This window comes from Salmo trutta, chromosome 3 (assembly GCF_901001165.1).
Source record: "Salmo trutta chromosome 3, fSalTru1.1, whole genome shotgun sequence".
NCBI classification, from domain to species: domain Eukaryota; kingdom Metazoa; phylum Chordata; class Actinopteri; order Salmoniformes; family Salmonidae; genus Salmo; species Salmo trutta.
The window spans coordinates 73917343-73940995 of NC_042959.1; the positions used below are offsets into that span (position 1 = coordinate 73917343).

The following is a 23653-nucleotide window of genomic DNA, read 5'->3' on the forward strand; positions in this document are numbered from 1 at the left end:
TCTCTGGAACATTCACTGTTTCTCTTGGCCCATGTTCAAAATGGAAGTGACACAAGAAGTAGTACTACAACAATGACTACGTAAAACCTGAACATGACAATGTACTAATTGATCTACTTCTGATCCCCACTCACTTTCCCAATACTAGTTTGTAATGACAAAAATATCTGAGTAGCACTTTAAATAATAAACTAGTGTACCACAAATTAAAGTGCTATCAAAATATGAGAAAGTATCTAAGCCTCCAAACTGTAGGATATTAAACTTTTCCATTTCAAATCAACGGTAATTTTTTTGTTATTAATTTATTATTTTGTTTTGAGAAGCAACATCAGCTTTACTGTCATGATTATTATTGGCTTTGCACACTTGAATGACTTGCAGCTTATGTCAGTCAGTGTTGCAATCCTTTTAGCCCCCAAAAAATACAAGATAATTGTTGATTTATGAGATCCTCTGGTGACTCAACAGGGTGAGTATTAGGTGAGTATTACTAACTGGCTCACTGGAGACAAGGAGGCAGGCACACGCTCAGTCACACATGGGGGGATTGAAAACATATGGCATGAGGACTCGTTTGGATTGGGGTTGGGGGGGTGGCAGAGAGAGACAGTGAGAGCGAGGAACTTTTGTGAGTGTAATATTTACTGTTTATTTTGTATTGTTTATTTGACTTTTGTTTATCTATTTCACTTGCTTTGGCAATGTAAACACGTGTTTCCCATGCCAATAAAGCCCCTGGAATTGAATTTCATTTAATTGCGTGGGAGAGGGGGGCTTGGTCAGTCAATAGGGAGGTGAAATGACTGGTGGTGGGAGGGGCTGAGAGATTTACAGAGAGCAGATATCAAGCACTTTCACTTTCAGGCTAGTCTCTGTCTGAGCTCACACAGACAGACTGCCCAGAGGGCGAGAGAGAGAGAGGGTCTGTTTCTCTCACTCTGTCCATTAGCCATTTAAAGGGTGAGAAGAGAGTGAGGTCTGTAATATACTGGGTCAACAGGGAAAGGAGAGAGAGAGGGAAAGGCTGCAGCTTGACAAACTGGGAGGTGGGAAAATCCAAAGTGAGAGAGCGCAGTGCAGATTGAGTGAGAGAAGGGGGTGTGGAGATTTGGAAAGTACCAGGGAGACAAAAGGAGGAATTCTAAAAAAGAGGTCAACTAAACTGGAGTCTCAACAGTAGAGGAAAAAGAAAAGACTCAGAGCTCTCTCTCTCTCTCTGTGTCACACACTTGACGGAACCGCTGAGGAAACTTTGCCTAGTCAGACCAGAGGACTTATTTGATCTGCGTATTGCATGCTTTCAACCACAGAAATGGAGAAGTGGCCTTTCTCATGAAGATAAAAGGATGTCACGATCAGGTAAGAGGAATTCAGTGATGACATAAATTCAGAGTATGCAAAAGTTAATTGATTGATTAGTGAATTTGTATTTGTTTAATTAATTTGACCAGATTAATGGATTTATATTTGTTTAATTAATTTGACCACATTATCATTGTACTGTAATTCATATAGTGGTTCTGTAATTTGGGTTTGTAGTTCATTTGCTCAAACTATTAATTAAAGCAATAAATTAACATTAAGTCATGATGTTTCTCATTAAGCATGTGGCTGGAATCACATGGGCAGGACACGTACATTTTCCATCCATTAACCTGCTGCATCTCTCTCTCTCCCTCTTTACTTCGATCTCTCACAGTTTTACTGTTGCTATCAATATTGACACTCCAAGGTAGCGGATGTAATTACTTTTTGAGGGGGGTTGTCGATAATCTTCAAACCACCATTAACTCAGACCACGCTGGATTTGTGAGTTGAACATTGTGGCGATCCTTTTGTACCTGCATGCACCCTGAGTAATGACAGTGGTTTAAACAAATATGCTTTCACTTCCTAGTGGTTACATGTTTTATCAATTCGTTGTTTTGTCTATTGGCATAGATACTCTTGTGAATACTGTGATTCCTGAACCTGTTTTTTCCTCCAAGCGTAAGGTGTTCCCTAAAGACTATTGGATTTCCCACCACTACAATGTCAACCTGCTGTGCAGCACTGATCCGGTGAGGCACCATCTATTGATCAAATGACACCATTTTAGTAAATGATTTATTCTCGTGTTTTATGCAAACATGTCACACTTAGTGTATCTGCTATGTCTATCATTAAATCCATCATTCTGATGCTCTGTTGAGCAATGCGGGAGGACCGGCTCATGGTAATGGCTGGAGCGGAGTTTGTGGAATGGTATCAAATATACAGTATCAAACACTGGTTTTCCATGTGTTTGGCGCCATTCAATTCGCTCCCTTCCAAACATTATTATGAGCCGTCCTCCCCTCAGCAGCCTCTACTGGTTCCAGTACTCTAGTCTATCTTTGTGTTGTTGTCAGCGTTACTGAGAGGATAATCAATAACCTCATCAGCGTAACCTCTGTGTCTAAAATCCTACTTCTGCCTCGGCTGTCCCTCCAGTGTTGTGTGTTCCGAGCTGCGACTGTTCTCTCTGACTCCTGGCTCCAGCTCCGCAGCCAGCTGTGGCCAGAGCACCATAGCTTCGAATTCATCTCCAACCTCATACAAGCCCTGGGTGACAGGGGTATGACAAAAGGGGTAGGTATAACTTTACCATGTCGTGGACATACTATAGTCATAGCCGCGGGAGGTATGGGGGCTGAGGGTGCAGCAGTCCCCCCCCCCCAAAGTCGTGCATTGGTCCTGTATTGGCGAAACAATATAGCCTCCTGTATTGCCGGAAAATCTTTCTTCCCCAAACTACTTCCCGAGGCTATGACTCTAGTAGTCTATATGAACTGTTTTGGATAGAGAGAGTGTACCATAGGTTGCCAGTGGGGGTGAACAAGTAGCAGCATGTACTAAAAAGAAACTGACACAGCAGCCTTAAACATTTTGAACTAAGTTATGTAAAAATAAAACAACTATTTCCTGGCAAATGCAACAAAACACTATAAAGATGCCTTGTTGTTGTAGTAAAAAAAAAGACAAAAAATGGCTAAAACAGGGGAGAATAACGTTTTTTCCCAGGGATGCAAACTAGTCGCCTTTCTGCGAAATTCGCCGTTTTGAATCCAAAATAGGTGGCCTACGTGATTCGTGTAGATCCGATTAGAAAAGGTGGGGGGGGTGGGGGGCTTTGGATGACTGCTGGCTGTATGCGAACGAGTGACGCGTGTTTGGAGCGATAATAGCTGTACTGTATACAAGGCTCAGCCAATCGTTCACATAACAACACGATGCAGCACGCGACTGAAGAGAGAAAAGACAACAACAGCGCGCGCTCTGGAAAGAGTGGAAGACAGGTTGATTTACAGCAGCGCGTCCCCTGAACGATAAGGAAGAGGTAGGTGAGAAGCCTGACCACGGAGACGGGGGTGAGAAGGTGAAGAAGTGCACTTCGTGAGCTGTAACCGAAAAACAATTGGTATTTGGAAAGTTTGAGGTGAGGGAGAAAGTGTGGTGAAACAAATATTTTAAGTATCTTGCTAACGTTAGGTGGATCGAATTACCCGTTAGCTAGCCAGGGAAATGTTGAGCAACATTAGCCAACTTAACTGATCAGATAATTGAGTTTATGGTGTGAAAATTAGCTGGCTAATGAAGTCAGACAGCTACATCAGATGAGCTAACGTTAGTAACCTAACCAATTCGCTATAGTATTAACTGGTAACGTTATACGACTCCTTGCCGTTCCTCAAGTTATAAAGCGTTAGTTGCTTACTGGACCCTGGCGATCTGAAACGTTAACTAGCTAACGAACTAACTACTATCTGTGAACTAATATTTTCCCTCTACAGTACAGTATGTGGTTAATTTTCAGAATGGGAGAGTTAGGTGAAAATGAGGCGTTGCTTGTTAAGCAGTTAAGTGGAGCTGGGCCTGGTTTAAGCTGGATGTCACTACAGAGGTGAAAGGAACACCACACACTTTCCCTCTCACTTTTTCAATACAGCGCCAGTGAATAAAAAGGGGTGTGCCAGGTCTGCTGGCACATTGAAGAACAGATGTCCACAGGCAGAAAGTGTACAATGTAATAATATGCAGTGTAGCCCAAAGATATTGCTTTTGTTGTGTTGAATTTAACAGTAACACTTGTGTGAGTAAGGGGGATTATTTTATTTTTTACTCAGTGAACGTTATTTTTGCACACATGTAGCCTTGTGCACTTTATCTATGTCTACTATAGTGGCCGCTATAATAGCGCAACAATAGAATGCCTGTTTGTTTGTTTCTATTTGTACTAAATATGTTTTTTTCCCAAGTGCAATATGTAGATGTGTGTGGTCACAAGCATTCTATTATAAAGGCTGTCATGGCTACCTGCAATATTAGTGTATTGTTTTTTTCTCAAGACTTGAGTGTCATTTGCAGTAAAGTCTAGGCAACAAATAACATTGGATTTCTTGCTTTACATTTTTTAGCTGTATGTTAGGTTCACTTTAACCACTTTTTATTTTAAACACAGAGACTGATCATGTAGATCATATTATTTGTTGTTTAATTAGTTAAAACCTGCATTTCCCCCTAGCAGGGATTTTTTAGCATGTTTCAGGGAGGGGGGAAAAAGTGTCACCTTTTTGGGCCCTCACCAGTTTGCATCCCTGTTTTTTTTCCTGACCATGTGGCTTGACTATGCTATGACCAGTGCATAGTTTGTCTGTTTAGGTCACCGATAATGTACGCAATGTATATCAGAGGTTAACTCCCCAGAGAAACAGCTATCAATCAATGACAGTGCTTGCACTGTATGTTTGTTTAATAACAACTCTCCTCCCTCTCTCCTCCCTTATCCCCCTTTCCTCTCCTCCCCTATCACATCCCTCTCTCACAGAGATTTGAGGATCCTGACCCTTCAGTTCTTCCCTCTGTCTCCTCCTCTCCAGAGAAACTTCTCAACTTCACTTCATCTGTTTTCTCCAAATGGCTGGAGCTGGGGTGCTCAACCCCGGTGGATACTTGTCCCTTCCCCACTCTGGCCTCTCCTGCTGTGGAGGAAGAAAGGCCAGCTCTGGAAAGTAAAAAAGTGAGGTTATTAACCACACGAGCAGTTCACAGGGAGAATGAAGGGGAAACAGGGATGAGGTTACACACACCTCCACCAACCAATAGGAGCCCACCATCCAAAGGTGGGCTCCTATTAGTTTTTTCTGGGTCTTTGTTTTTATTTTACCTTTATTTAACTAGGCAAGTCAATTAAGAACAAATTCTTATTTAGCCTCCTGTTATGTGGACTGCCTGGATGCTACTGTAGAGCGGTTGCTAAAATTACTGAAGTGGATGTCATCAATGGCGCACACAAAATGGTTTGGAGCACTGGTTGGCTTTTTCTTCTTGAATCTGTCCATTCTAGCTGTTCTAATACAGTAAGCTTTGTCAATCAAGTGACTGACATGCACACTTAATTGTTGCACTGAATGTACAACTGCAGTCAAGATTATGTATAGAATAACAACCTTTTAATTTACTGTCTGCATACCAGAGTTCTATTATCATAGCCATAAGAAACCATTACGTACCTATACAACATACCCATATGTATAAAAAGCCATATTCTACGCAAGCTAACACTAACAAGTGTTTTATATTGAGCAAGCTACAGAACATAAATTATTGTCCAATATTTCTGATCAAATTCATATGATGTTTACAATGCAATGGAATGTGAATATTTTTTTGTTTGTTGGTCTTCAATGAATGTTGTTTTTTTTCTATGAACTTTTGTAAATACTGCATCTTGTAAATAAAAACCATGCTGCCGTTATGAGTTTCTCTGATGTAGTCTTGTGTAGAGATTCCTGAGTGCTGACTGTTACCATCCCCAGTGTGGGAAGTATTGTGCAATTGCTGCACTGCTGTCTGATTCTCAACAGCTATCCTTTTTCTTTCTGTCACCTACAGGAAGACTTGTGTCAAAAGTAAGTTGTAGTTCAATATAATTTTTATATCTGCAGTTACTGGGTAGGCCTAAAACTGAGCAAAATCACTCACATTAATTACACACATCAGCTATATGTATGTATGCCAATACATCCACATGCACACACACTTTAGACAGAACACTTGCAAAATCTTTGATACAAAAAGAAGGGGCCCCTTTTTTCCTGCTGTTTTAAGACAGAACTTCCATTAAACTCAGCCAGGTGCTTTCTTTAATACACAAACTTTAAAAAAAAAAATAAGGCTCAGAGACCGACAACAATACCCCCAAGGCATGTCTCATCCTTTTGTAAATACAGAGGCAGCAGAATGAGCATCAGCCTTTCTGAGAAACTATGATAAACCTCTGCAGACACAGTTGAGAGAGTAATGGTGAAGGTGTAAACTTGGCAGTAGAAAGCCTAAACAGTATATTTGACCTTTCAGCTTCCCTATCAAATCTAAAAATGTCAAAACGGACAACCTAGAAACTGAAGTTAAATGTCTACTATTTGCTGATGATCTGGTGCCCTTCTGTACCCAGCCAAGGAGGACCTACAGCAGCACCTAGATCTTCTGCACAGATCCTGTCAGACCTGGGCCCTGGCCTCCTGAGTGGCGCAGTGGTCTAAGCTGTGCCACTAGAGATCCTGGTTCGAGTCCAAGCTCTGTCGCAGCCGGCCGCGACCGGGAGGCCCATGGGGCGGCGCACAATTGGCCCAGCGTCGTCCGGGTTAGGGGAAGGTTTGGTCGGCAGGGGCGTTCTTGTCCCATTGTGCACTAGCAACTCCTGTGGCGGGCCGCGCACATTGCACGCTGACACGGTTGCCAGGTGTATGGTGTTTCCTCCGACACATTGGTGTGACTGGCTTCTGGTTTAAGAAGCTGGGTTGTGTTTCGGAGGACGCACAGCTCTCGACCTTCGCCTCTCCCGAGTCCGTACGGGAGTTGCAGCGATGGGAGAAGACTGTAACTACCAATTGGATACCACAAAATTGGGGAGAAAAGGGGCTAAAAAAAAGAAAGACTTGGGCCTTGACAGTAAATTTCAGTAAAACAAAATAATGGTGTTTAAAAAAAAGGTCCAGTTGCCAGGACCACAAATACATATTCCATCTAAACACTGTTTCCCAAGAGCAAACAGAAAACTATACCTACCTCAGCCTAAACATCAGCACCACAGGTAACTTCCACAAAGCTGTGAACGATCTGAGAAACAAGGCAAGAAGGGTCTTCTACGCCATCAAAAGAACATACAATTCGACAACCCATTTATGATCAAGCTAAAAATACTTGAATCAGTTATAGAACCCATTGTCCTTCATGGTTGTTAGGTCGGGGTCTGCTCACCAACCAAGAATTCACAAAATGGGACTTTGCATGCAGAACGTAAAACCCTAAATAATGCATGCAGAGCAGAATTAGGCAGTTACTCGCTAATGATCAAAATCCAGAAAAGAGCCATTCAATTCTACAACCATCTAAAAGGAAGTGATTCCCAAACCTTCCATCACAAAGCCTTCACCTACAGAGAGATTAAGCTAGAGAAGAGTCCCCTAAGCAAGCTGGTCCTGGGGCTTTGTTCACAAACACATACAGAAAAACACTTGTTCCTTTCCCAGTCTGGCTTCTCCTGCTTGTGAGTTGAACATTGTGGCTATCCTTTTGTATCTGCATGCACTGTCAATTACCCCACTACCAGTGGCATTTCTCCCCAATCTATCCTGGCTTCCCAAGAACCTCGCTTACCTCCTCCTGAACGCTACGCTGGAGATTCCGGATCCTGCTGGGCATTTCTCTCCCAGTGTTCTCTCATCTTTGAGCTGCAACCCTCTTCAATTCCCTCAGATCACTCGAGGATAGTGTACGTGATAACTCTGATGTCGACGAGTTCCTTCACGGGTTGTCGGAGGTAATTAAAGACATGCTCTTAGCCCGGGAGCTGCCCCTGGACCTCGACTCCCTCATTGCCTTGACCATCCGGATCGATGGGTGGTTACAGGAATGTAGGAGGGAGAGGGAGTCTGCTCCCTATCGCCGACGCTCGTCCTTGATTTCCACCTCGCCTCCCAGAAATCCCCGAAACCCACATTTCCGAGTGGATCCGATGTCGGACGAAGTCTCTCGGAGGGCACCGAGGGCTGTCGAGTCGTCTCATCCAGAGCCCATGTAACTGGGCAGGGCTAGATTGTCTCCTGCTGAGCACTTACGCAGACTTAACACCCAGAGCTGTCTGTATTGTGGAGCTACGGGACATTTTTTATCTATCTGCCAATTAAAGAACCAGGCTCATCAAGGAGGTACTAGTACGAGTATGCTGGTGAGCCATACGGGGAGTTTCCCAACTTCCGTTGCTCGTACCCCTCTCCATGCTACCCTGTTGTGGGGTAACCAGTCCAAATCTCTCCGGGTGCTCATAGGCTCTGGGGCCGATGAGAGCTTTATGGACGCTACCCTGGTGTTGGAGCTGGGAGTGCCCACACAACCCCTCTCCATTCCCATGGACGTCAGAGCATTGGATGGGCGCTCTATTGGCAGAGTCACCTTCACCACGTGTCCCATTAACCTAAGGGTGTCGGGTAATCACAGTGAGTTTATGCAGTTCCTGCCCATTGAATCCAATCATGCACCCGTGGTTTTGGGGTTTTCCTGGCTACAGAGGCACAATCCCCTGATCGACTGGGCTACTGGTTCTATCCTGGGTAGGAGCCCGTTTTGCATGGGCATTGCCTGAAGTCGGCGCTGTCTGCCCCTGGACATCTTCCTGCGGGCTTGGGAAATGTCCCGGACCTCTCCGCCGTTCTGGCGGAGTACCAGGACCACTGGGAAGTTTTCAGCAAGGCCCGTGCCACTGCGCTTCCTCCGCATCGGCCAAATGACTGCGCCATTTAGCTTCCCTGGGCGCTACACTGCCTCGGGGGCGGCTTTATTCCCTGTCAAGTCCGGAGACCAAGGTGACGGAGACGTATATTGAGGACTCCGTCCTTCTGCCTCCCCCGCCGGTGCAGGGTTCTTCTTTGTGGAGAAGAAGGACAAAACCCTGCGTCTGTGTATCGACTACCAGAGCCTGAATGACATCATAAACGTTTTCCGCTTCCACTCATCGCCTCGGCTTTCGAGCCTCTCCAGGGGGCTACCATCTTCTCCAAGTTGGACCTCCGGAATGCCTGGCATCTGGTACGGATATGGGAAGGAGATGAAGTGGAAGACCACCTTTAACACGGCTAGCAGGCACTACGAATACCTGGTGATGCCGTTCGGACTGACCAACGACCCTGCTGTGTTCCAGGCCCTAGTAAATTACGTTCTCCGGGACATGTTGAACCGGGTCGTATTCATCTACCTTGATGACATCCTCATGTTTTCCCACTCGGCTCAAGAACATGTCCTCTATGTCAGACAAGTCCTCCAGCGTCTTCTGGAGAACCAGCTGTACGTCAAAGCGGAAAAATGCTAATACCATCGCTCCACCATCTCCTTCCCAGGGTACATCATAGCTGCAGGCAACATCCAGATGGATCCTGGAAAGGTGAGAGTGGTGGTGGATTGGCTGCAACCCACCTCCAGAGTGCGGCTGCGACGCTTCCTGTGGTTCGCCAATTTATACCGCCGGTTCATCCGGGGCTACAGCAACCGGGCTTCCCCCCTGTCAGCACTCACCTCTCCCAAAGTCCCTTTTACGTGGTCTCCAGCTGCAGACTATGCGTTCTTGGACCTCAAACACCAATTTACTACTGCCACCATCTTAATCCATCCAGATCCGTCCCAGCAGTTCGTGGTGGAGGTCTACGCCTCGGACGTTTTTGTGGGGGCTGTCCTGTCCCAGCATTTGCCCCAAGACCAAAATATGCATCCTTGCCCTTTCCTCTCCCATCGTCTCAACCCCATGGAAAGGAATTACGACGTGGGCAACCGGGAACTTCTGGCGGTGAAGATGGCGCTGGAGGAGTGGAGGCACTGGTTAGAGGGGGTGGAACACCCATTCATAGTATCTCCGCACCGCCAAGCGCCTCAACTCCAGGAAAGCTCAATGGGCCCTGCTATTCACGATTTAACGTCACCATCTCCTACTGCCCAGGGTCCAAGAATGTGAAGCCGGATGCGCTGTCATGCCTCTATTGCCCAACTGCTACACCATCGGACCCCACCCGGACCCGGCTGACTGGATGTTTGTGCCGGACTCTGCCCGTTCCTCGGTTCTGGAATGGGCTCATTCCTCTCGACTGGCCTGCCATCCTGGCTCCTGTCGGATCGTGGCCTTTGTACATCAACATTTTTGGTTGCCCAGTTTGGTTCCTAACGTCTCGCGTTCATCGCCACCTGCACTGTGTGTGCCCAGAATAAGACTCCTTGGAAAGATCCGGCTGGTCTCCTTCAATCACTTCCCGTTCCTCACGTCCCTGGTCACATATATCCCTGTTCTTCATCACTGGTCTCCCTCTCCCCAAGCTACCCTCAGCCAAGAAGACAGCCCAGCTCATGGTAAAGCACGTCTTCCGGATCCATGGACTTCCGGTGGACATGTTCTCTACGACCGGGGTCCTCAGTTCTCGTCCCAGTTCTGGAAGGCGTTCTGCACACTCATTGGGTTACTGGCCAGCTTGTCCTCCGGGTTCCACCCCCAGTCTAATGGGCAGTTGGAGCGAGCCAATCAGGACCTGGAGATGACTCTTCGGTGCCTGGTCTCCGCCAATCCCACCACCTGGAGCCAGCATCTCGTGTGGGCAGAGTGTGCCCGCAACACCCTCCCTTGCTCAGCCACTAGTCTCTCGACTTTTGAGTGCTCCCTGGGATATCAGCCCCCGCTCTTCCCGGAGCAAGAGGAAGAGGTCAGCATACCCTCGGCCCAGATGTTCATCCGCAACTGTCGCCATAACTGGAAGAGAGCCCGGTCGGCTCTTCTCAAGACCACCTCCAGGTATCGACGACAGGCAGACTGCCACCGGACCCCGGCTCCCTGTTATCATCTCAGGTGGAGGGTATGGCTGTCCACTCGGGATCTGCTCCTCCGGGTAGAGACCTGCAAACTGTCCCCCCGTTTTATCAGCCCTTTCCCCATCTCCAAGATCCTTAGCCCCTCTGCTGTTCTTCTTCTGTTGAACCCGTACCCTCTGTATACATCCCACCTTTCATGTGTCTAGGATTAAACCTATATCTCACAGCCCTCTGTCTCCTGTTTCCAGGCCCACCCCTCTCCCTGTCGCCCTCGATTTCCACCTCGCCTCCGAGGACTCCCGGAAATCCCCAAAGTCTACATTTCCAAGTGATGTCACTCGAGTTCTCTCGGGAATCACAGAGGGCTGCCGACTCGACTCCTCCGGAGCCCATGCAAATAGGCAGGGCTAGATTGTCTCCTGCTGAGCGCTTAAGTAGACTAAACACCAAGAATCTGTATTGTGGAGCTACGGGACATTTCTTATCTACCTGCTCATTAAAAGACCAGGCTCATCAGTAGGTACGAGTACACTGGTGAGCCGTACGGGGAGCTTCCAATCCCTTACTAATCCCCTCTATGCTACCCTGTTTTGGGGAGGCCAGTCCAAATCCATCCAGGAGCTCATTGACTCTGGGGCCGACGAGAGCTTTATGGACACTACACTGGTGTCTGAGCTGGGTATCTCCACTCAACCCCTTTCCATTCTGATGGATGTCAGAGCGCTGGATGGGTGCTCTATTGGCAGAGTAAACCACAGTATGGTTCCTATCCACCTGCGAGTGTCAGGCAACCACAGTAAATCCATGCAGTTTCTGCTCCTGGAGTCTCCTCATGTACCCATGGTTTTGGTGTTTTCATGTCTCCTGAGGCACAATCCCCTTATTGACTGGGTCCATTATGGGTTGGAGCCTGCTTTTCCATGTATATTGTTTGAAGTCGGCGCAGGCTGCCCCGGGACATCTCCTTCATGGCTTGGGAAAAACCTTCGATCTCTCTGCCGTCCCCACAGACTACCAGGACTTACGGGAGGTTTTCAACACTGCCCAAGCCACATCTCTTCCACCGCATCAACCTTCTCCCGGGCACCGCCTCGAGGGCGACTTCATTCCCTTTCGGGTCCGGAGACCAAGGCGATGGAGGGGTATATTGAGGACTCTCTCACTGCAGGGATTATGCGTCCATCTTCCTCCACTGCCGGTACAGGGTTCTTCTTTGTGGAGAATAAGGACAAGATCCTGTGTCCGAGTTTCGACTACCGGGGTCTCAATGACATTATGGTTAAAAACCGTTACCTGCTACCACTCATCTCCTCAGCTTTCGAGCCTCTCCAGGGGGCGATCATCGTCTCCAAGTTGGACCTTCGGAACGCCTACCATCTGGTTCAGCTACGGGAAGGAGATGAGTGGAAGACTGCCTTTAAGATGGCTAGCGGGCACTATAAGTAGACGTTGATGCCATTTGGACTGACCAACTCTCACGCAGTGTTCCAGACCCTGGTCCGTGATGTGCTCCGAGACATGTTGTGAACCGATTTTTGTTTGTCTACCTCGACGACATCCTCATTTATTCCCTGTCAGCTCAAGAGCACGTCCTCCATGTCCGAAAGGTCCTCCAGCGTCTCCTGGAGAACCAGCTTTTCGTGAAGGCGGAGAAATGTGAGTTCCATCGCTCCACCATCTCCTTCCTAGGATACGTCATCACTGCAGGGAATATTCAGATGGACCCTGACATGGTGGTAGATTGGCCTCAACCCACATCCAGAGTGCAGCCGCAACATTGACAAAACACTGATAGGCTTGACGAGACAAGATGAACTGGCAACAGACAAACAGAGAACACATATAAATGTATAAATGCACCGGGATAATGGGGAAGATGGCGACACCCGGACAGGGTTGGAGACAAGCACAAAGACAGGTGAAACAGATCAGGGTGTGACAGTGTCATTCTCTGCTCAGCTTCCTGGCTGATTCCTGTGAGTAACACACTGACTGAACAGTTGCAGCTGCAGAGCTACAGTTGCATCTGCAGAGCTGAAGAAAGGAGCTGTTGGGAATGCACTTTGGATGGAATGTAGCTTCACAACTCAATTATAAGGGCTCTTTCTTCTCACACAAACACAAATCGCTCATGCCCATGCATGCACACACCCTGATCCACCCAGACATGCACACACACACTTTAGACAGAACACTTGCAAAATCTTTGCTACAAAAAGAAGGAGCCCCTTTTTTCCTGCTTAAGACAGAACTCCCATTAAATTCAGCCAGGTGCTTTCTTTGCACACAAACTTTAAAAAGCAAGGCTCGGAGACCGACAACATTACCCCCAAGGCATGTCTCACTTCCTTTTGTAAATGTAGAGGCAACAGAATGAGCATCAGCCTTTCTGAGAAACTATGATAAACCTCTGCAGACACAGTTGAGAGAGAGACACAGTTGAGAGAGAGAGACACAGTTGAGAGAGAGAAACAGTTGAGAGAGAGAAACAGTTGAGAGAGACAGAGAGGATGTTGCACAACATGAAAACAGACAGTGAGAGTCAAACAAACAGATGCACACAGATAATGTTTGCTGTCCTATTATGAGGAGAGGACAACCACAGAGAGGACAGAGAGAGAGCTTTTAGTTTTTCTTTCTGTTTTAATTAACTGCTTCATTGCCCCGGGTGTTGGGAAATAACATAAGACAGCAAAAATACACATTTCTGAAAAATAAGGTCTGTGGTAAATACAGGCTTAGGAGATTTGATACGTTTTGTTCTATGAGGTAATCTTCATCAGCTAACAGCACTTTTTGTGAATTTTGAAGCATTTATGTAATCAGAAATGCACTTAAAGCACATAAAAGGCTTCATAATTCATAAAGGTCATGTTAACTGACTGATATTATCTCATAGAACAAAAAGTATAAGATCTCTGATCTTCAAAGCTTGTGTTAACCTTATTTTCGGCATTTATTACAAAACCTTATCCTTTCCCCATTCATTTTCCCAATAGAAATGGCTCAAGGAACCTGAGGTAACGCATTTCTGTTTTTGAGGACTACAAGCTGGCGAGCTCTATGGCGCTGCCTGTGTTAATACGACCTTTTGGCCACTAGAAGCCTCAATCATTCTCTATGGTAAATACCCATCACCATTACACCAGAAGTAAACATGATGATATGTGGTATAGTATTGATATTGCATGACAGAAATTGCAATGATAATTCTCAGGCTCAGCAATGCAAGTGGCTGGAGTTTGGACAGTATGCTCAGTGGCGATTTTAGCATGTAAATCTTGGAGGGGCAAACTCCCCAAAATTTTTGATGCATGCCAGCAAAGCCATAATACAAGACAACACTAACAATACATTCATTCCACTATAACGGTAACAAACGGTGCCACAAAAACGGTTAGGGCCTACATAAAGCTGTCCCAATAGCAGAGCCTTCCTTTCAGCACCATGGAGTGAATCCTTACGACCTTTACACCTGGCTATTAGCTGTGCCTTGTCTGGCAGCGAAACAGTTAATTCAGCCTAATTTACTGCCTTTTTAAAAACAGCTGATATGGCTGACTTGTTTAAACAAATGTGTTTTCTACTGACAATTGAGATGTACAAACTATGGCATAAGGGAACGATAAGCGGATAAGAGGCAATCGTAATTTCGATTAAGACATTAATGAGCGAGCTAAGATGGATGTAATCAATATAACTATTTGTTCAGCACTTTTGAAATGTAGAGCCAAAGAATTCAGAACATGGGCCGTTCTTACGGTATTCTCCCAGTACACCAAGTCAGAACCGTAAGATAAATAAAGGGGGCGTACTGTATAAGCAGACAATGAAAGCTCTTAAAATATTAAATGATTACATCTGTCTAAAACAGGCTATACGCTACATTTGCACCACCAAGTCAGAACAGTAGGCTAAGTTATGAGGGGGAAAGGGACCGAGTTATTAGTGTGAGGCACATGGGCTGCTAACAGCTTACTACGCAACATACACTTAGTATTACTTTCTTAGCTACAGTATACATATCTCCCTGGCATATTACATTATTTATGCAGCAGCGTAAAATACATTTCTGGACTCACTGTTGTGCTGTGCTCACTTGAACAGGAAGGTGGCACGGGGGTCCTTCTTGTGGGCAAATTTTGTCTGGCATTCTCTGGATTTATGGTGCTTTCAAGACAACTGGGAACTCAGAAAAAAACAAGGTTGAATCATGACGTCAGTGATCTTCAGGTCGGAGCTCCCGACTTGGAATTCCGAGTTGGATGACCGTTCAAAACGTATTTTCCCAGTCGGAGCTTGTTTTTTTTCAGAGTTCTCAGTTGACTTGAACTCACTAAAGTCTGAGATTTCCCAGTTCCGAGTTTCCAGTTGTTTTGAACGCGGCAGAAGTCATTCTGGATTGACAGCATGGACAACGTATTCAGCCTTTTCTGGCCTATTGTGCTGCGTGTGAATGTTTATCCGTTTAAGCTTGGAAAAGAGACCCAGACTTGGACCACACACCCTCTCCACCAAATAGAAGGCTAGTGATTGCTTTGCAACACTTGCAGTTAGCCACTGATTCCTTCCAAACCACTCATTGTTGAATTTGCGATTTCTAACTTTCTGTGTATTGTTTATGTCCAATGGCCGATGAGCACCGATACGTTTTTTCTATAATTTCTCTTCATATGACAAGAATTGAAAAGGATTTGCCAGTAGATTGTCAACTTAATTCATGATGATGACTGCTTGTCTAGCTTGCTAGCTAAGATTTTTAAAGTATGATGTTGATTTTTAAAGTCTGATCAGTCCAATCAAAGCTACGGTAGATATAACGTGATTTGACGTCATTTTATCTGTGGCCAATGACCTTGAGCCTTCTTGGATGGGCACTTTTAATGTAAATTTATGGCAGCACCCAAGGGGCTTGAACTTTCTAGCTCTCCCTGTAGATTTTGCGTGATGTAGTGTCACCATGAGTGACAGAACAAATCATGGCACAACTAGAGAAGATTACCAACTCCAACGCTCTGTATTTTTCGCTGGTTGTCCCTCCACCACACAAAGCACTGAGCTATGCTGAAACACCTGCATCTCTGATCTGCCTTACTCAAGAAAGCAAAAAAGAGACCATGTTTGTATTCGGCTTTATTAACCCAATATTTTGTTTACATTGTTTGCAAAGTGATATGTGACACGTATTAATGCCAAAGTAACATGCGAAACAGGGGAACAAATATTTTAGCTAAACAGGTGGTGCTCAAAAACCCACCTCCCATGAATGGGTGGCCACAGTCAGCTATTTTCAAATCTTGTTCACTTTACGTTTTGTAATAGTTTTTGTTTATCCATAAGATTACAGTAATTCCTTCCATGGTTAGATGCTTTTAGAATTAGTGGACTTTACTGGCAGTAGCAAGGGTAAGGCAAAATTCCAGACTGTCTGCCAAAGAGGTCAGGAATAGAGGAGGCACATCAGCTGAATTATCGTAAATGAGCGAGACAGTGCGAGCGAGAGACAAACCACGTGATCAATCCACCGGAAGTAAGCAAAGCCTGGCCCCTCTCAAAATGTCGGCGCCCGGAGAAGACACGCTTCCGAACGAAGATGGAGAGATGGAGGAAATGGAAGCGGGTGGCAGCGACGAAGATGAAATGGAAGAAGAGGGAAAGGACGGAGAACAGGAAACTCAAGTTTATGTCCCCGGAAAACAGCCTCTCCAACCCGGAGAGGAGCTCGAGATGGACCGCTCAGCTTACCGCATGTACCACGAGTGTCAGACAGGTTGGTCCAACAGTTAACTAGCTAATAGAGTTATTTTATTGCCCATCAAAAAAAAATATTTGAACGTTGTTTGAACGTTTTAAACTTACAATGTCACGAACTGTTATTTCAAATGTATTGGATGGCTTGTTAGCTAACGTTATAGCATTAGTTTGTAATTCACCCGATTGCTCTAGATGGGCACTTACTGATTGTTTTGCTTTGTCACCATATACCCCCCCGCCCCAGGTGCTCCTTGCCTGAGCTTCGACGTGTTGAGAGATGCGAATGGAGACGGCAGGGAACAGTATCCCCTCTCTATGCTGCTCTGTGCAGGCACACAGGCGGACGCTGCCCTCAGCAACAGGTAGCTGTCACACCCACCGATCCATAACAATGACACTCAGCATACCCTCAGACTGCCTTCCTATTGTGAGGCTGATGTGAAGGGATCCCCAAATACTCACATTGAATATACTTTATGCACACCCCGCTATTGGTAGTCCTTCATTGCCCAGGCCTCATTGACTTATCCTACCATACCGTTTCTCCTCCTTCCTCTAAGACTGCTTCTCATACGCATGCACAACCTCCATGGTACTACAGAGAAAGTGAAGGAGGGGGACGAGAGCAGTGATGGAGAGAGTGATGAAGAGGATGATGATGAAGATAAGAAGCCACAGATGGAGTTGGCCATGATGCCTCACTACGGAGGGATCAACAGAGTCCGAGTGAGTTTAACTGTTCTCATTGTCTGAGAGTATCTGAATATCTCTTGCACCCACAGTTTGTTCTTCTGTACATGCACCCTGATTGGACTGTGTGTGATGTGGTTTGAAAGGCTCAACATTAACGTTGTCTATTTTCCCACCAGGTGACCCATCGTGGAGATCAGTCATTGGCTGCTGTCTGGTCAGAGAAAGGTCAGGTGGAGATATTTGACCTCCGATCCCAGATGGAAGCTGTCCACAGTTCAGCTGCCATGTCAACCTTTGTCAAACAGCAGAAGGAAGCCACGCCCCTCTTCAGTTTCTCGGGTCACATGACTGAGGGCTTTGCCATTGATTGGTCGCCCAAAGTACCCGGTGAGTCGGTCCGTTGCCACGTCTAAAGCAGAGAGCATATTCCTCACCATCCGCTGTGTAGATACTGTTCTATGTATAAGGGGACGTCTACTATGTTGGCTTCCATCCCAAATTAATGAGAATGACTGGCTCAATCTAATTACCTTGAAGATAAATTAGATTTTTTTGTACATGACTAGGCTTAATGTGGTTCTGGGAAACTGTCCCTAAATAAATGTGAATACATGAGTAGAATAATAAGCTCATTTATTAGTATGTTTTGTCTAAAAGGTCGGCTGGTCAGTGGCGACTGCAAAAAGAACATCCACGTGTGGGAACCACGGGAGGGAGGGACTTCCTGGCAGATCGACCAACGGCCTTTCAGTTCTCACACCAAGTCCGTGGAGGACCTGCAGTGGTCACCCACAGAAGCCACGGTATGATGGGAGAAGCAGTGGGATGCTAGGCTGAGTAACAATATCAATAGATGTAAAGAAACTTTAGACTTTTTTTTAATGTCAGAAGAAGCAGACATGAAATGAGGTCAGTTGCATAATTATAGCTAAAACTGCAACTTTCTGTCTCATTGTCCTCTTTTTCTTCCTCCTCCCTCTTTTCTTCCTCCACCCTCTTTTCTTCCTCCTCCCTCTCTTTCATCCTACCCCCAAGGTTTTTGCATCCTGCTCTGTGGATCAGTCCATCCGGGTCTGGGACACCAGAGCCCCGCCCAACTCCATGCTCTGTGCCAAGGAGGCACACTCCTCAGACGTCAACGTCATCAGTTGGAACAGGACTGAACCATTCCTCCTGTCCGGCGGGGATGACGGACTTCTGAAAGTTTGGGACTTGAGGCAGTTCCAGGTAAGAACTGCAGTAGAATTAATTTGCCCCTCGACCTAGACATTAGTCTAAGGTTGGGATTTAGGGAGGGTCAGCTGATCCTATGGTACCAACCAGGGCAAGTTTATTTTGGGAAACTGAAGGCTAAGTTCATCGTTAGAACCTTCGTAGGAGCATCATTAAATCTCAGAGCTGTTTCCCAAAACCATCATTGCAAAAGTTGCACTTGATAACATTTGTTATTTAGCATTTAAAGGCAGAGAGCGTACAGGTGTATTAAAGCTGGGACTGAGAGACTGATAAATAGCTGCTTTCTCTAGGCCATCAGACTGTTTAAATAGTCACCACTAGGGTTGCACATTTTAGGGAATATTCAGAGGTGGACATTTTCCATGGGAATTAACAGAAATTAATATTAATACCATTTAAATGTAGATGTTTTTTGCATTGAATATACACTACCGTTCAAAAGTTTAGGGTCACTTAGAAATTTCCTTGTTGATGCTGGCCTCCTAGGCAGAGTTGCAAATAAAAATCCATATCTCAGACTGGCCAATAAAAAGAAAAGATTAAGATGGGCAAAAGAACAGACACTGGACAGAGGAACTCCGCCTAGAAGGCCAGCATCCCGGAGTCAGTCGCCTCTTCACTGAAGCTGACAATTGGCCTCAGTACGCCTATGTAGATATTCCATAAAAATCATCTTTTTCCAGCTACAGTAGTCATTTACAACATTAACAATATCTACACTGTATTTCTGAACAATTTAATATTATTTTAATGGACAAAAAAAATGGCTTTTCTTTAAAAGGAACAAGGACATTTCTAAGTGACCCCAAACTTTTGAACAGTAGTGCATTTTCCATATATGGAGACAGAAACATATACCTTTTACCTTATCATAAGTAGACATAATTGCAAATTATTAAATACTTCCAATAGAAATTTAAAAAATGTGTTAGTTATGAATTTAATTTTTAATTAAATGAGTTGACTGAACAACAAAAGAAAAGGAATATTGAATGATCCTCAATGATCCATTGCAACCAAAAATGTTTTCAACATACATCTGTAAAATGATATTCTAGAAACAAAATCTTTGGTTGTCTTGCTCTCAGGCTTCCATGTCTTCTCCCTGGACCTCATCAATGTTCACCTCTTGAACATCAGACTCTGAGGCCTCATCTTCACTGTCACTTTCCAACCTTGTTGAGGATGGCTCGTTGTCAGGCTCAAAAACCTCAGATTTGCCCGGATGGCCACCAATTTTTCAACCCTTGTATTGGTCAGCCTGTTGCATGCTTTGGTGTGTGTGTGTGTGTGTTCCCAAACAAGGATCAGTTGCGCTCTGAGGCGGCTGATGTTGGTGGGATATGGAGCATGATGGAGGCAACAGGGGAAAGAGCCTCAGATCCACAAAGTCCCTTCCACCAGGTGGCTGATGAGATATGTTGGCACGACTGCCATATTGCATCTCCATCCCAAAGCCCTTGCTTGGAAGTGTACTTCGCCAGACTGCCAAGAACCTTGCCCTCATCCAAGCCAAGCCAAGGTGACGAGACACCTTAAGCCTTGTTGATCTCTGCACCAGACAGGATGCTCTTGCCAGCATACTTAGGGTCCAACATGTACGCTGAGGCGAGTATGGGCTTCAGACAGAAGTCTTCACGCTTTTTGATGTATTTCAGAACTGCAGTTTCCTCTGCTTGGAGCAACGGTGAAGTGTGCAGGGCAGTATGGATTTCTTCTCTTACATCTGCGAGCAGAGTCTGAACATCAGACAGGATGGCATTGTCTCCCTCAATCCGTGCAATGGCTACTTCTATAGGTTTCAGGAGTTTCAAGCTGTTACCACCCTCTCCCAAAATACATAATCCAGCAGGATCCTCTTGATGGGGCTGTCCATGTCGGCAGGCTGTGATATGTCCATTCCTTGGAGAGACTCCTTCCCCTCCAGGAGACTGTCTAACATGATGACAACACCACCCCAATTGGTGTTGCTGGGCAGCTTCAATGTGGTGCTCTTATTCTTATCACTTTGCTTGGTGAGGTAGATTTCAGCTATAACTTGACCCTTCATATACCTAACCATTTCCTTGGCTCTCTTGTTGAGCGTATCTATTGTTTTCAGTGCCATGATGTCCTTGAGGAGCAGATTCAATGCATGAGCAGCACAGCCAATGGGTGTGATGTGAGGGTAGGACTCCTCCACTTTAGACCAAGCAGCCTTCATGTTCACAGCATTCTGTCACCAGTGCAAATACCTTCTGTGGTCCAAGGTCATTAATGACTGCCTTCAGCTCATCTGCAATGTAGAGACCGGTGTGTCTATTGTCCCGTGTCTGTGCACTTTTAGAATACTGATTGAGGGGTGGAGATAATGTAGGTAATTATTCCTTGCCCACGAACATTCACCACCCATCAGAGATGATTGCAATACAGTCTGCTTTCTCAATGATTTGCTTAACCTTCACTTGAACTCTGTTGAGCTCTGCATCCAGCAAATGAGTAGATAAAGTATGTCTGGTTGGAGGGGTGTATGCTGGGCGAAGAACATTCAGAAATCTCATTAAGACACATTGCCTGTGAGCATCAGAGGGGAACCAGTTGCATACACAGCTCGATCAAGACATTCATCAGCATTTCTCTGACTACGTTCCTCCATTGAGTCAAAACAACAAATGTTTCCAGGAGGACCGTGAACTGTTGCTATCGGTAAGGTGTCTGATTCATCATTTTCACCTCGAATAGAAGTAGAGGGACTTTTGTCAGAGGTTGCTTGTTGTGAGCACTGAGGGAACTTTATGCACTTGGCCAGATGATTCTGCATCTTTGTTGCATTCTTCACATATGATTTGGCACAGTATTTGCAAATGTACACAGCTTTTTCATCTACATTATCTGCAACTTCAAATAGCATTTCCGGGTTGAACAGCAATACCAGGATGGTTGCAATTTTCATAAAGGTATTTTTTAAAAGATTTTCTGGAAAATATTAAACCCATAAAAAGGAATGGAAGCAATGCAAATACCGTAAATGCCATCTTTGCATCATTATTGCGCCATCTGGGTTGGTTTGTTTGGGTTTAAAATGGCTGCAGTCCCAACACTCTAACAGATTAATCCTCACTGCACGCCACTACTGCTGAACAATCACACATTGCCATCAATCTCTACCTGTGTTTGCTGTGCACTGGACAATAATCAAATCAAATTTTATTGGTCACATACACATGGTTAGCAGATGTTAATGCGAGTGTCGCGAAATGCTTGTGCTTCTAGTTCCGACCGTGCAGTAATATCTAGCAATTTCACAACTACCTTATGCACACACAAGTGTAAAGGAATGAGTAAGAATATGTACATATAAACATATGGATGAGCGATGGCCGAAAGGCATAGGCAAGATGCAGTAGATGGTATAGAGTACAGTATATACATATGAGATGAGTAATGTAGGGTATGTAAACATATAAAGTGGCATTGTTTAAAGTGACTAGTGACACATTTATTACATCCAATTTAATTATTAAAGTTGCTAGAGATTTGAGTCAGTATGTTGGCAGCAGCCACTCATTGTTAGTGATGGCTGTTTAACAGTCTGATGGCCATGAGATAGAAGCTGTTTTTCAGTCTTTCTGTCCCAGCTTTGATGCACCTGTACTGACCTCGCCTTCTGGATGATAGCGAACAGGCAGTGGCTCGGGTGGTTGTTGTCCTTGATGATCTTTTTGGCCTTCCTGTGACATCGGGTGCTGTAGGTGTCCTGGAGGGCAGGTAGTTTTCCCCTGGTGATGCGTAGTGTGATAATTCCTCTTGTCTCCCCCTTCTCCTCTACACCCATGGTAATCCTGTCCTATCCTGTATGATGGCATTTCAAGATGTAGGTGGAATGTAGAGGAAAAGTTGGCTCCCACACACTGGCCCTCTTTTTTTTAGCTTCGAGGTTTAGAGATTTGATAATACTCTGATGTGCTGGAGGAGCACCAAATCAACAGTGGTTACATGGTCTGACTCGTATTGCGCTTCAGAACCCTTAACTTGGGAGGTTGCCCATAGGACTGGTCTGGGGTCAGTGTGTGTTTTGACAAGGCAGATCTTAGAGATGGTTATGCAGTTATTCTAAACCAGAATGCTCACAACAGAAGTGAGGAGAGATGATTCTAAACCATAATATTATCTACCTGTGCTTTCAGTCGGGCCGGCCGGTGGCTAACTTCAAGCAGCACAGCGCGCCAGTGACATCAGTAGAATGGAACCCTGTGGACTCCAGCGTGTTCGCCGCCTCTGGAGCGGACGACGTGGTCAGCCAATGGGACCTATCGGTAGAGTCATGTGATGTGGGTGCGAGGGCGGAGGGGGTGAAGGACCTGCCCCCCCAGCTGCTGTTCCTGCACCAGGGTCAGACAGAGGTCAAGGAAATCCACTGGCACCCGCAGATACCTGGAGTGATGGTCTCTACTGCTCTGTCAGGCTTCAACGTGTTCAGGACCATCTCTGTATAGTTGTGTGTGTGTGTGTGTGTGTGAGAGAGAGGGTCTAAGTGTGTGTGTGCCTGTGTTTTTACTTATCAGTCCCCTCACTGCTCTGTTGGCATGCATTTACCACGTACTGTGCATGTATGTTATTCCTTCTGGCCTTCACAAGTAGCATGTGTACCAACATGTTCCAAATAAAACACTTTACCAAATTACTGTTTTGGTGTATATTTTTTCTCAACCCAACAAAATGCCTGTTGGTTGACATGAAGGAATGAGATCATGAGCTATTCATTTCCATTAATGTACACCACCCTATGTCTGTATTTGTAGAGTGATGCTAAAATTACATTTTGCTTTTAGATCAAAGGGTTTAGTACAGTGTTACATTTTATTTGAGGGTATTTTTATATACAGCTGTGGAAAAAATTAAAAGACCACTGCAAAATGATCAGTGTCACTGGTTTTACTATTTATAGCTATGTGTTTGGGTAAAATGAACATTTTTGTTTTATTCTATAATCTACTGACATTTCTCCCAAATTCCAAATAAAACTATTGTCATTTAGAGCATTTATTTGCAGAAAATGACAACTGGTCAAAATAACAAAAAATATGCAGTTGTCGTAAGACCTCGAAAAATGCAAAGAAAA

General features: G+C 45.2%; 2 protein-coding genes across 2 annotated transcripts; both read left to right on the plus strand.

The window, feature by feature from the left end:
• Window positions 1-842: 842 nt before the first annotated feature.
• zgc:174888 (uncharacterized) lies at window positions 843-5779 on the plus strand. Its single transcript, XM_029747690.1, has 5 exons — window positions 843-1362; window positions 1703-1812; window positions 1992-2063; window positions 2476-2613; window positions 4850-5779. Exons 1-5 carry the CDS (start codon window positions 1350-1352, stop codon window positions 5213-5215), a joined length of 699 nt encoding a protein of 232 aa, XP_029603550.1. The 5' UTR covers window positions 843-1349; the 3' UTR covers window positions 5216-5779.
• A 10605-nt stretch (window positions 5780-16384) lies between these two features.
• On the plus strand, window positions 16385-23212 carry grwd1 (glutamate-rich WD repeat containing 1). Its single transcript, XM_029747698.1, has 7 exons — window positions 16385-16639; window positions 16868-16985; window positions 17184-17349; window positions 17493-17703; window positions 17974-18119; window positions 18352-18543; window positions 22719-23212. Exons 1-7 carry the CDS (start codon window positions 16426-16428, stop codon window positions 23025-23027), a joined length of 1356 nt encoding a protein of 451 aa, XP_029603558.1. The 5' UTR covers window positions 16385-16425; the 3' UTR covers window positions 23028-23212.
• The last annotated feature ends 441 nt before the right edge of the window (window positions 23213-23653 follow it).

Coding starts and splice junctions, on each gene's coding strand:
- zgc:174888 (XM_029747690.1), top strand. Junction 1,813..1,991: donor ACTCAGACCACGCTGGATTT/GTGAGTTGAACA, acceptor TTTTCCTCCAAG/CGTAAGGTGTTCCCTAAAGA. Junction 2,614..4,849: donor ACAGGGGTATGACAAAAGGG/GTAGGTATAACT, acceptor CCTCTCTCACAG/AGATTTGAGGATCCTGACCC.
- grwd1 (XM_029747698.1), top strand. CDS start 16,426: ATGTCGGCGCCCGGAGAAGACACGCTTCCGAACGAAGATGGAGAGATG. Junction 16,640..16,867: donor GTACCACGAGTGTCAGACAG/GTTGGTCCAACA, acceptor CCCCCGCCCCAG/GTGCTCCTTGCCTGAGCTTC. Junction 18,544..22,718: donor GGGACTTGAGGCAGTTCCAG/GTAAGAACTGCA, acceptor CTGTGCTTTCAG/TCGGGCCGGCCGGTGGCTAA.